The 13599-nt window shown below is 39.5% G+C and overlaps 1 protein-coding gene across 16 annotated transcripts in view; it reads left to right on the top strand.

Moving 5' to 3' along the window:
- Positions 1-13599, top strand: part of CADPS2 (calcium dependent secretion activator 2) — a 275391-nt gene that overhangs the window by 88010 nt on the left and 173782 nt on the right. For all 16 annotated transcript variants that reach the window (XM_025216937.1, XM_025216935.1, XM_025216931.1 and 13 more), the window contains exon 4: positions 8963-9029. In XM_025216937.1, the coding sequence (XP_025072722.1) occupies positions 8963-9029 (67 nt within the window). The remainder of the gene's footprint in view (positions 1-8962; positions 9030-13599) is intronic.

Raw genomic sequence — 13599 nt, 5'->3', positions numbered from 1 at the left:
TGCAGTTCAAGAAAGATTCCTTTTATGCAGGCAACACAGAACGTGCAGTGATGACTGAAAGTGCCTGTGGGCATTTGGTCCCTATTGGTTCTCACATCGAATGCAATGATGCCCACAGATAGCCTGTATTGTTGTCAGTTAAATGGGATCATGAGTGTCTGAAAGGTGTTTGAGAATGAACTGAAAATCATTTTCACAAGTGGATGATTACTTCTGCCACATGTTAACTGAACTCTATCAGAATGGCCCAGATTTTTGAGACTGCATTAATTGCTCTTTCAACCTTGACTGAGGTTTCTCTTTAAGAAAACCCTTTGCTGGACTAAACTGCCACATGTATTGATTTTTTCTTTCTGTATTTTTTCATTGTTTGTGATAAATGAAGCCTTGTAAAAGTAGAGGATTTATCACTGAAGTTGTAGATGGATTGCTTCATTCCTTAGAATAAAAAAGCTGGATTAAAAATGATCTGTGTAAAAGAAGTAATAAGTCCTCTTACATGTTTTCCAGCGATGAATAGTTCCAGTAGTTCCATACAATTATGTGTTTCAGCTATTCATTAGTGCTGATTTTTCATCAAAAAGTAGGACCCTGAACTCTCGCAGCATGGACGTGGAGTAAATAAACTACTGCCTTCTTTTTCATATTCAGCGTGTGTGCCACCACATAATTGAAACTGAACTACAATATTTAGCAATATGTTTTAGAATTTTTGTAATACATGACAGTGTACTTTGAAAAACCTTTAACCTTATTGCATTTAAAGATTCATGTGGAGCCAGATTTTGCAGATATTTTATTGCTTGAAAACACTACAACCTACAATATATTATTTATGAGACAAAGGGATATAAACTTGTATTTGTATAGTGGTATGTATAAACCCAATAGCCATCCTATCTTGTGTTTTATATCTCTAAGACAGAAAATGACTTATGAAAACTATATTAAATGTGCACAAAGTATATTTTTTGCCCTTCAAAAATTGCAACAACATAGAATAGTTTATTACATAAATTCTACTGCTTTATTTCTTCTCTGAGTTGATAGGAAAAAAAGGCAATATTGCTTTGTGGTTTTGAGTTAAGACTTTGAAATGGCTGTTATTTAAAAAGCAAACTTTTTAAGGAAAGTTTTACTTCATAGTTTTGGAGACAGTTGATTTAATTGAATTCTCTTTTATTATTATTGTTTGTTTTATGATAATACTTGGAGCTATAATCTGTGATTGGGATCCTGTTTTTCTAGGTGCTATACTAGCATAGATCTAGACACAGCCTCAAATTACTGACAGTCTAAGAATATGAGCATCATATAAAGGACTGAAGAGCAGGAGATTAAACATACACCTTCTAAATAAGTGTATGTATTATATATGTATAAAATGATTTGATATATCTCAAGTTTTTTATTCCAATCCACCCATTAAATATTGATTTTTTTTTTTTATATGTAGATCAGCAAAATTCAATCTTCAGACAGAGGTATGATGATTGAGCTAATTAATAATAACCAAAATAAGAATTGTACTCTTTCAGGAGACTCTCTCAATACATAGCTGAACTATAATGATCCAAGAATTACTTATGGTCATTCTGATGAAACCAGAAATAAAGAGAGAGAATATGTTTGGCCAACAATGTGATATTTTTGAGGAATGTGGTTGTGGCTATGCTTGCATATCAGCATTTTGGTGTATTATAAATAATGATTCTTTGTGTCTCAGAGAAAGCCAATGTTTGAAGGAAAGTCTGGTGTATGGCTTTCACAATGGCTAAAGGTATTCAAAAGGGTACAGTCTGAGGGGCATATTTTTTACATTGAATGATTGATAAGATCCTGCAGGTAATTGACAACAGACACAAGATTGAAGAGGCAGGCTGCAGCTTTATTAATTTATTGGTGGAAAACGGTGCAACATGCCCTCCATCCTTCTCATATACAAGATACTTAATTGAAACCCATGTGAGGTTACAGATTTTCTACCACATAACCAGTAAGAGTAGCCTCTTCTCAGCTTTCTTCTTGGACTCACCTCTTTTTAAAAAAAAATTCCCACTTTGTCTTCCTTTCCCCCCTACCCTTCTGCAAGGGGAGCAGAGGTTACCAAAGAAAAACTCAGTTAATGAAGACCCTGTTTTTTTTTCTGCTATAGGTACACAGTCCATCAACAAACTAGTTCCCATTTGACTCTGAATTGGCCCTTTAGCTGTTATCAGTACGAACATTCATTAAAAATTTCTATACATTTCTCATATTAATTTTTCAAAGTCTACTCTTCATGAAACAGATACTAAATTGTTTATACTAGCACAGGAGTTTGTACTTATAGAAATAATATAAGATATAAATCTTGGTAATTAGTTCAATGTTCTACAATAGGAAATAACACTCCCCGTTAGGAACAGCTTTGGAAGAGGGATTAATAGTATAAGATTATTGCAGTGCGTTTATAGTGATTTGTAAAACCAAGTGCCATAAGGATTTTCTTCTCTGTTAAATCCCAGTTTTGTGTCAATAATGGTAATTTCTTTGTTACCTAATCCTGTGTAAAAACAGCAGATTTTAAAGTTAAGTAGTCAATGTTCCATTCTATTCCCACCTCAAGAAAGCTGTTACTTAACACCTTACTTAGGTGTAATCTGATTGTAATAAAAGGAAGCACATACAAGTATTTAACTTTTATTTCTGTAGTTTTAAGTTGACTCTGAATACATTACAGAATGTAAGAATTGTCCACATTGAAATGACAGCAAAGACCAGATCTGCCCTACTTTTTTAATTGAATAAAACTGTTTAGTGTTTGGAGGGGTCCTTTTTAATTCCTTTTTTAAATGCTTAACTCAGAGATCAACTGTGCATGGCTCCTTGTTCAGTTCAATGTTTTTTGTCATGAGCAGTTCTCAATCCTGTGTTCGTTTGGTTTTAGAGAAAGATCTAAAAGCACAGCTCCTCTGGTATGGGTTGTTCATTTCTTGCTAGACCTGTAATTAATTCTAGTTTTAAACCAGCATTATTGGCCATGAAAAGATTCCCTGGTATAGGGGAAATGTTAGAATACGGCTCCCTCTGCTATCTGAGAAGCTATGCCCAAGAGAAAGATCATGGTCAAAGATGTCTTTGTACCTTATTTTCTAGCTGCTTATTCCCAGCCAGTGTATGGGCTCCATGGGACTGTCAGCATGCAGCACAGGTTAAAGCAGTCTGCAGGCTTCTCTGAATTATGCCAGAAAGATTAGCCTGGCACAGGGTAAGTTCATGATTGACAGAGCAAGCAACCACTGTGCAGCCCACCACCCCCATTTTTGTGAGCATTGTTGTTTTTCCTCTAGAACCCAAAGATGAGGCAAGTATTCTTTAGATATTTTTGGCACTTTTCATCAAACATATCCATTCATACCCACCCTTTTCACTCCCCCTCCCACCTTCCCAAGCAGAATCAGTAAAATTAAGGAAATTATAAGGGTGGGGGAAGTGGTTTCTGTTGTGGGGGAAGAAAAAGGAGTAAAATGTTCCAACTTTAGAGAATGTGCTTGCTTCTTTTGAAATATATAGAAAAAGTACAAACCTTCACATTACACATTAGAGTATGTTTCTGGCACACTGTGTGGTAAATACTTACTTATTGGGAAACACTCTAAATTCTCACATAAAGCACAGTAAAATATGTGCTCCCAGTATGCCCTTTCTTTGACACGTCTGGTTTACACACCCTTTTTCTTAAACTTTCTTTTTTTATTGAATTTAAGATAATCATACAATTGAGAAGAAGATAGGAATTACACAGCAGGCTCTAGGGTATTCTGACAGAGCACAATCACATAGTAATCCCGCAAACAGACCTGTTGTACACAAACCAAATTGCCTGATCTCACCAGGACAAAAAAAACCCTAACACACTGCTCAAGTAAAGTAGCATATTCACAAATTAGTAGCTAGGGGCAAACAAAGTTATCTTTATTTTGTGATGATATGGGATGAGTAGGTCCCATATATGATATAATTAAATTATTACTGATGTGCAGTACATACTTCCAGTACAGACCATTTTTATAATTTTTTAGAGTAGTGATGAAGTGAAAGTGTACATGTGGGCTAGGGACAGAAATTCCACATAAACTGGTGTAAGTGATCAGAAAGTGGCTCAAATCTGTAACACAACAGAAGTTCACTGCACACAAGCCACTTTCAAAATGACCAAATCTAATTTAAGATAAACCTGGATGGATGTAGTATCAGACTTAACTGATTTAGGTTAAATCGGTTTATTGAATTTCTGTCCCAGATCCCCTCCAGAGTCGAGTTGACTCAGTTCCCAAGCATCCCAACATGCTTTGCGCCTCACCCACAAGCCCCCCTTGCAGGTTGAGTGGGCTAGCCGTGGCCCAAGCTGTGTGCTTTAGCACCACCCAGCATCTGGCCTGGGCCACTGCAGGCATATGGCTGCATTTCCAAAATCAAAAGTGACTGTCCGTTCACTTGCTTATCAGTTCAATCTATGCAGTTTAAACTAACCCGCAAAAATTGAATTGATTCAGCCTCAGGCTTTTTGACTGTCTGTACTTAGCCTTGGACACGCATATTTCTTTCCTGTGTTAAAGCGAATAATAAAACAAATTAATGCCCATGTCCTGGAGCTCTAGTGTCCATGTGTTGCCCCTTACGATAAGGGACAGAACAATCAAGTATTGGAGCCCAAAAACACAGCAACAATTAGTGTCACAGGAAACCACAGTCCCAAGCCCTTGGCCCTCAGGCAGCCATTTTCTCTGTGCTCTCGTGTGGCTCATGAGCTCAGTGTCCTGACTACACTCTGTTCCTGTGGACAACAGCGATGAAGTGGAAAGTTAATGTTGTGTTTTCTCTGGAATTGCATACAGATGTCACATTTGAAGCAGTTCAAATACCTCTAAAGTTTTTCCAAGGGCAAGCTATACAGACACACAAAGCACCCCAAAAAGCAGCCAAAGGCTAGGGATAGACATTCAAAAAGCCTGAGCCTGAATTGATTCAATCTTTGCAGGATAGTCTAACCTGGCTAGGCTGAATAAGTTTGTAACTGCACAGACATCCCAGAAATGCAGCCTGGCTCAGGCTAGAAGCCAGGGGATATTCAAGCAGCCTTCCCTTCCCTTCCATAGTGCTGAACTGAGGTGGGGGTGTGGCCAGGCACCAGCAGGATGCTCTGATTAGGGAGGGGTTCCCCACTTCTGACCAGCCGAGCAGGGAATAGATAATGATATCACAGTGTTTATCACCCCTAACTCAGTGTTTATCACCCTGTTAAGAAAACAACAGATATCAGAGGGACGTTACCAGCTACCTGCTGATTCTGCCTTTGTCCCATCTGCCACAGCATGGACCATAAGCAGCATGTGGTCTAGTAGCTAATGCTATGTGTCTGAGTAAGGCAGAGGGGATGGGGAGGGAAAGGGGGAGCAGGGGGAAGCCAGGCAGATGCCTGCAGTCTTTGCCGAGCTCCAGCTAGGGGGCAGAGGGGAGGAGCCAGCTCTGCTGTGGAGCAGAGAGCCCCGTCCAGCCCAGAGAACATGCTGAGATGCTGGGGGAGTCTGGTTTAATTTCAACCAGCAAGGAATCTGGAACAGACATTGTATAAACCGTTTTAACACAAATAGATTAAGTCTGATACTACATTCAACCAGGATTATCTCAAACCAGTTTCAGCCGTTTTTAAACTGGTTTATGTGCACTGAACATCTGTTCTGTTATAGGTTTAAACCAGTTTCTGATTACTTAAACTGGTTTACGTGTAATGTTTGTCCCTGGCCAAAGAGCTCCACAAAAGTATCTGTTTGAATGAGGTATTATTTAGTTGTTATGGTGGTGTTAGAGTGACATAGTCATGATGGTCCAGGATTTACGTGAGACACAAAGATTATGCAAGAGACTGTAGTTGGTCCAGTAAAAGATGCCACCCTAAAATCTTTCCCCCTCATACCGTTTAGAAGCATTTGCTGTTTCTGTTTCACGTTGGTCCCGGGGCATAGGGTCTGCTACTATGATACCCTTGCACTTCTGTCATGAGACTCCCTCACCCCACTACCAGAGCCAGGTTTTTTCTCTGTGGCCCCCAAGCCCCATGTACCTCTCCAGTTTGGAGTTAGGTACTCAGGGTGGGGTTTCTACACAAGACTCTTTACTGTGCAATAGCCTAATAGCACCACAGCACAAACAATGCTAATAAGCTACTGCACAGTATTATTAGGCTACTGAGCAATAGAAGCGGCGCTGCTAGAAGCAAGCGGGAAGGCAGAGCAGGGGAGGGGGGTGGGAAGAGGTGACAGATTCTGGCTGCCTGGGCAGGTGTCCCTGTTCCTGGTTTGTCCCTGTCTCTGGCTGCCATGCTGCAGCCATTTGGCAGTTGTCTGCCCAGCCCACTGCTGCCCAACTGCCCATGTGGAGCCACTTCTGAGGCTAGGAGCAATCACGACACCCCTAGCTCAGCTGCACGGCCTGCCCAGCCAGGCGGAGAGAGGGAGAGTTGGGAGGGGGCAGACAGAATGCGGCTGCCTGGGCAGATGCCCATCAGTCCCCAGCACTGTGGGCATCTCCCTGGGCCCATTCTGCGGGGCAGGGAAAGTGCCCCCACACCTACTAGCAGTGCCTGGCCCAGCTCCTCCTGAGCAGTGGCTGGAGAGGGGGGGCAGGGATCAGCCGAGGTAGGGCAGAGATAGAGTGCTGCTGTGTGTGTGTGATGTCCCTCTGGCACTGTCCTAACCACAGTGTCCAGGGCAGTTGCCCACATTGCCCACCCCTAGAGCTAATTCTGCACCCACTCTATGGATGGAAAGCGTGCCACATTGTCACTGCAGCCTCCTGTCATAGCCCCCAGGCCAGAGAGCACATGGCTACATGCAGCTGTGGTGATTTTGAAAAATTTCAGCTGGAGACAGGGCATGACAGGAGCTGTATGCATGTCCAGTGGCTGAAATGGGCCTTTTTTTAATGTTTCCAAGTCCACTGCGCTTGGAAGCATTTCAAGCGCTAGGTCTACCTCAGTCCTGAGTTTTTTCTGAAGCAGCCATGTCTTTGTAGAATAGCGTAATGCTTGGTGTAGCTCTTCCCTTTCTATACCTGCCTACTTCCCTTAAGTCTATAGATTTTACATTGAATTATCAGTCTTTGTTGCAGCTTTGGAGGCAAAACCACACTTGTCAGTTACCCATGCACCTTAGTCTTCACCCTTTGACGGATAAATCAGCTTGTTTTTTACATGTAGAACAGGTAAGCAGGTGTCCTGCTCTTAAGCTTCAAATTGAAAATCATTCATATTCCACCTCAGTGCTACAACACAAGACTTTCAGTCTGTGGTTCCTTCTGCTCAGCTTTGTATGGATGTTCTTTGCAAGAACATTGATGCTGCTCTTGGTAGTACACACAATGAATAGAAAGGCAAACCACTATTTGAGAGTTCAGTTGTCAACATAATCTCATTAAAGTAAAATACATCACCAAGCATTCAGGATCTGAGACCCTGAAATGCCTGATGTGGCATCAGTTATACAGAGGGGCCTTTCCATTCAGTTATTGATACCTGGAACTTCAGATTTCTATCTAGTAGCTATGATGTGTGGAACCTCCCACACCATCACCAGAATTTATGCCATTGAACATGCACTCCTTTATGAAATATTCTTTTTGAGAAGAATACACTCCTCAGGGTGTATCTCTGTAAGTGGGTAAAGCTGGGCAGGTACTCCTGGTGCTTGAGGGGCTTGATCCTGCATGGTAATTCCCAGGATATGCAGGTTCAGGTCCCTCAAGCCCCTGGAGCACATGCCTGTGGTGGCTGGAAAGTGCAGGCAGCTCTAAGCTGCCCAGGATCTCCTGCCACCAAACAAATAGACATCCGGTGCTAAATAGTGACACAAATTAATATCTCCTTTGTCGTGGCCACATATTTGTGGCATGAGAAGGGGCATGGACATCTAGTTATGTGGCCTTTGTGTCACCATAAAAAATGTATGGCAGCAGCAAGGCAACAAAAGGCAATGTCTGTTTCCATCCTTAGAGGATTTTTGTCCTCTTTTTTTTTTTTTTTTTTTTTTTCCTTTTTTCTTTTTTTAACCACAAGCTATATCCTTCCTGGTTGAGTGCTCAGAGTCTGGAGATGATAAAGGATCTTCAATAAAGCTTTGCTTTACTTCTATGTCCCTTGCAAGATAATTAGGGAGCTTACTCTGCCACCTAAACAGTTAACATTATTTGTGGTATTGTTAATTTCATTGTATTGTTGATTGCTTTCTACCTCAAGAGTCTTGCATTTTCTGTCACTATGGGAAAGATATCCTTATTTTATTAATATTGCTGTCTGTACCAGCTATCCCTGTAGTTTGAGAAATCTCAGTTTCATTTATGTTAAGAGAATAAAGACCTGTTTCTTTGACGATTGAGTTTTTGAGAGTTTTTCCAAATTTATACTACAGTTGGTGTTTTACTAACCACAGCCTTGCTCTGCCATGTTGGAAGAATATTGGCAAAAATTCAAAATGAAAATAAATGTATACAGAGTAAATCAGACAAGTTTACATTCTGAGTCTTCTACAAAAGAAAATATGCTGTTGTGTATATACCCATAGGTTTGCTAAGTCATGAGTATTCTTTTTCCTCTTTTCTTTTATTTTCATAGCATCAGTTGTCTGAATAAAAACAGATTAGCCTTTTTTAAATATCAATACAATCCATTTGTTCCTGCTTTTCTTCTTCGTGTATTTTTTAAATTACAGTCAAGTTTTTAGTAAAGAGACATAGCTAGCTATACATCTGCACTTTCAAAATTTGAATAAATAGGGAAAAAATTGCTCTTGTTTAGAGATGACAGTGCTTAATTTAAAGAAGGGCTGGGTAGTATTTGAGTATTTATTTACATTGCTTTTATTTGCATTGACTCCTCTTAATTTCACAACGGTTTTTCATAGAAAATTTTTTTTTCCTTTCACAGATATTTATATGCTTTTGGACAGAAGGTTTGGAAAAGATGGAAAAAACGCTACTTTGTCCTTGTTCAGGTTAGTATTTTTCTTGTCTACCAAATTGGGACAGTGAAGGTTTCCGGAAGCATAATTTCAAAGCTGTAAACATTTTTGGTTTCTGCACTGTCTAAGCAGTGTTGTCATCTTTGAAAATAGATATCTTACTCTTATGTTCAAAGCATTGCCCAGATCTCCTAGCATCAGAAGTCCTACCAAGCTCAGAACAAGTGAAGGCACTTTATATATACATAGGTCAGATCCTGCCTTTAATAATGTACAGTATAAGAACCCAAATTTATACACTACTGTATTAAATGCTTATGACATTGAGTGGTCCCATGAATGATGGCTCTTTCTAGTAGCACACAGTTAAACTTAAACAATATTTTAAAGGGGATGATAATATTTTCTCCCTAAGTATTCTAATTCAGTTATTGTAACCTGTGTTTGAAATTAAGTCAAAACAACAAAGGATTATTATATCATTCTTTGATATATTTTATGTTCATTATTTCTGTTTACATAGGCAATTTGTAATGAAAATATAATAATAATAATGATAGCAAGTGCAAGGCTGTTCTTGCTTCTGACCACAAAAATATGCTGAGGTAATATATCTAGCCGTTTTTTCCAAACCCAGAACTTTAAGTATCTCTTGAATTCCAGCAAGCAGTAACAAAATACAAATGTATAATTAATATATTAAAATGGAAATGCATGTCTGTCCTTTTTAAGTTTTTTGAACTGGAGGGATGACAGAACATGAAGCAATGGTCTCAAGTTGCAGCAAGGGAATTTTAGGTTAGATATTAGGAAAAACTCACTGGGAGGGTAGTAAAACACTGGAACAGGTTACCCACAGTGATGGTGGAATCGTCTTCCTTGGAGGTTTTCAAAACACAGGTAGACAAAGCTTTGGCTGGGATGATCTCGTTGAGGCTGGTCCTGCTTTGAGCAGGGGTTTGGACTAGATGACCTCCTGAGGTCCCTTCCGACCCTAATTTTCTATGATTCTATGATTTAATTTAGCATGTTTAAAAAAAATCAGTATTTCCTTCCTCGTAGCTGTCTTCAAAGTGTAGTTGAAAGTTCCTGAGCAAGTTCAGAGAGAGTTGCTCTTCCATGTTTGTCTTTTCCAGTTAACAGAAAAAGATTCTTGTGATGATGAGAATCTCCTTAAGTATGTTTTAATTTTATTATTGTCATGGTTCAGGGCTGTCCAACATCTGGGTGGCAGGGGCTACATGCCCCGCAGGCCACAGACCCTGGGACTGCATGCTACCTCCCATCACTGTGCACAACCCTGGTCCACTCCCAGCCACACAGGCAGCTTGGGGCCTCTCCCAGCTGCGCGTGCAGTTCAGGTGGCACAGGTCCACTCCTGGATGCAAATGCAATCTGACTTCTCTCTTCCCAGCTGTACACTGAGTGTGAGCAGCAAGCCCCTTTCCTGGTCCCTTCCCACCATGACATCCTGTCCCCAGAAGTGGAGCAGGTAGCAGAACCCAGAAGAGAGAAGTAGAGCCCAGAGCCCGCAGCCACCATAGCAGCAGGAGCAATGGGAAGAGCAGCAGCTGGGCAGGAGCCTGTGAGCTGCATGTTCATTCTTTGGGGCTCACAGTTGGACAGCCCTGTTAATTGAATGGAACTTATCACCCCCAAGAATGCTTTAAGGATGCAGGCTTCTGTAATGGTGGGTAATTAGACCCAGCAGCTCCCTTATAGCGTTCTGTTACTCACCCCTGCTCAGGCTCTTTCCTTTGCTCTTCCAGTGATTAGAATGTAAAGGATTTTGAAATTGAAAAACAAAACAACAACAAAAACTTTGTAAAGGCAAAGTCAAAAGTTATGAGTACACAAGTCCAGTTCCGCTCCTGTTGAGGTAAATAACAAATTCCCATGGCAGCAGGGTGAGATTGTGCTTCATATCAGTAACTTAATGGTAAAAAGCCTTATGAGAGTGCATAGGCTCCTCAGGGGGAATATAGAGTTTACTTATTGTTGACAGGTTGTTCTGAGCCTTCTAAGGCTCTGATGGGAGGTTTTTAGTGCCCTCAGAGGAGCCTACTGAGGGGGAGTCCCTGATGTGAATATTAAGGCTTGTATGTAGAGGGAAGCAGGGAATCCCTAAAAATATATGGAATAGGTAAAATACCTCCTTATCCTGCTGTCTCACTATGCTCTCTTTCTGTACCTCCTGGATTCTGCTGCCTACCATTTTACAAAAGGTTTTGGTTTCTCCTTACCTGCCACTGTCTTCTGTGGACTTCCTAAGATATGTACAAGTGAACATTTTAGATGGCCAGAAAGGTTGCTTGAACACAACAGTATTAGGAAGATTAATTAATTCCATTAAAGTGAATTAAAGCACCTCCAGTTTTCTATTCTTAAGCTATAATGTAAGGGAATTTAAAAGCATTACAAGAATTTTCTAAATGTTATGGACTCCTTCCTTCCATATCAGAACTTTATTTTAGCTCTTATCAGTATGGTTGATACACATTATCCATGTGACAGAAACATTCAGTTCAAATACAGGCTTTATATACTATATCTTGTTAACTAAATAGCAGCTATACAATATCAGATATACCATCAGCCTCTGTGTATTAATGTGGTCCATATGTGCTGTTTATGCATGGCGTTAGTGTAAAAGAAAGATGTGAATAAACATGGAACAATGGATATCAACTTGTATTGATTTGTAATTCACACAGGTGATGATCCCTCTTCCCCCACCACATATTAATTCAAGTTATATTGTTAAAACATTAAAACAGTAAGGACATGAAATTCAGTCACACAATAATAGAGAGTATCAACGTGGTTTACTCATGGCTATGAAATGTGACTCAAGTGTGAAATTAGATGAGTAATGTTAATAGCACAAAAAAACTGATATGAAGACTATATATCCCTGTGGTTATTATCCTTATTCTAAGTTACTGCTATTTTAAGAGGGAACAATACAATCATCTAGGAAGGTTACAAGTGGCTTTTAAGTGTTTGGAAATTGTAGCTGCTCTGTTGTGTGATATAATTATTTGTGTGTTCCTTTTAATATGTACTCACTTCTCCAGAAGGTAATCTATACCTCTTTTCAATCTGTAAAGTGCATCAGCATGATGATGGGGAGCCAGCCTTTTTGGATGAACTTGAAACAAGAACAAGTTTTTGAAGTTCATCAAAAATCACCACCCATTTCCTTGACAACCCACTTCTGTTTTAATGTCTACATTAAATCAGTGAGGCAATGAGGACTCTGATGCATAATAGTAGGGAATAGTTTATTGTATGTATGCATTCTTTTAAAACTCACAGCTTATTTATAACTCTCAACAACCAGCAAATTATGCAGTAGATAATGAGAGACAGCCTATCAACTTATTTTTGTTAACCTTGGTTTCTTTCTCTGTTCTTATTCTTCTTTTTTTTGTCACTCTTATTAGTTGCATTTTTTTTCAAATTAACCTGCATGCTCTTGTTAAGAGCCTCATAAAACTTTAAAAGAAAATCATTCATCTTATTAGGTTGTTGAGGAAAGGGCGTCACAGCTGGGAATGGCCCAGTCTATGTTAAGTATTTCAATGGACTATCTGGCAGGAGAGCCATGTGAAAGGAAGTAAAACAGATCAAAGTGACACCTTGATATTATAGCAAATTCTAAATTACAGCTGTCTTGGTTACTGTTTCGTTCCAAACATATAAGGACTATCTCATTTCATATACTCTTGTAATAATTATGCAAAGCTAAGAGAAATATTTTACAAATTTTTTAAAAATAGGTATTGCTTTTCCTTTATAGGTCAGTTTCACAAAAAAGAAAAAGAAGAATAAGCCAGCCCAGGTGAAAGAAAAAAATTAAGCAGAGAAATGTGGATAATGATTGGGAATTGTTTAAAATCATTTTATTAAATGGGACAAAAATATAAGGAAAGAAGACCACACTCATATATGAAATAAGTGTAGACAAATAGAGAATGTGTTGCCACTAAACATAATACAGTCAAGTAACTCTGAAAAACTGACCAACGGAGTAAAACAATATGAGGGAAATCTCACTAGTGGTCAGTAGTATAGAAATGGACAGTAGTGTTAAGGACAATAAAGAGTTTAAATATATCAGGACTAAAAAGAACCTTCATAACGGAAATGGTAGGGTAGTGAAGAAGAAGCAGAAGTGCTCAGTAAATATTTCTGTTCTCTATATGGGCAGCAGCCAAATAAAGTATTCATATCATATTTTGTATTCCATCAGTAACTGAATAGAATGTTAAATTATAGCTGCTGCTGCTGCTTTTTGTGTCCTTGTCATAAACTAGATGTTTTTCCAGAGCGGTGCACAAGCGGTGGCTCTTTCCATTGCTGCAGCAAGGTCCTCCTTTGTTTAGATTTCACCAAGGAGTCGGCAAACAAGCAGGTGTTCCATAATCTGCACATCACTGCACTTGAATATATTCATATCATTTAGAGGATCCCCATTTGATCATGTTTGTTTTTGATCTTCCAGTTTGCATTCGCAGGCAATTCAGGCATCACTATGTTGCCCAGTTTATATCAGCCCCCCTGGGAAGGTTCTCCTGAGGTTCCAGGTCCATTTCAGAGC

Source organism: Alligator sinensis, unplaced genomic scaffold, assembly GCF_000455745.1.
Source record: "Alligator sinensis unplaced genomic scaffold, ASM45574v1 scaffold908_1, whole genome shotgun sequence".
In the NCBI taxonomy this organism is placed as follows: Eukaryota; Metazoa; Chordata; order Crocodylia; family Alligatoridae; genus Alligator; species Alligator sinensis.
The sequence above is the reverse complement of the archived record's forward strand: the minus strand, read 5'-3'. Positions and strand labels throughout refer to the sequence as shown.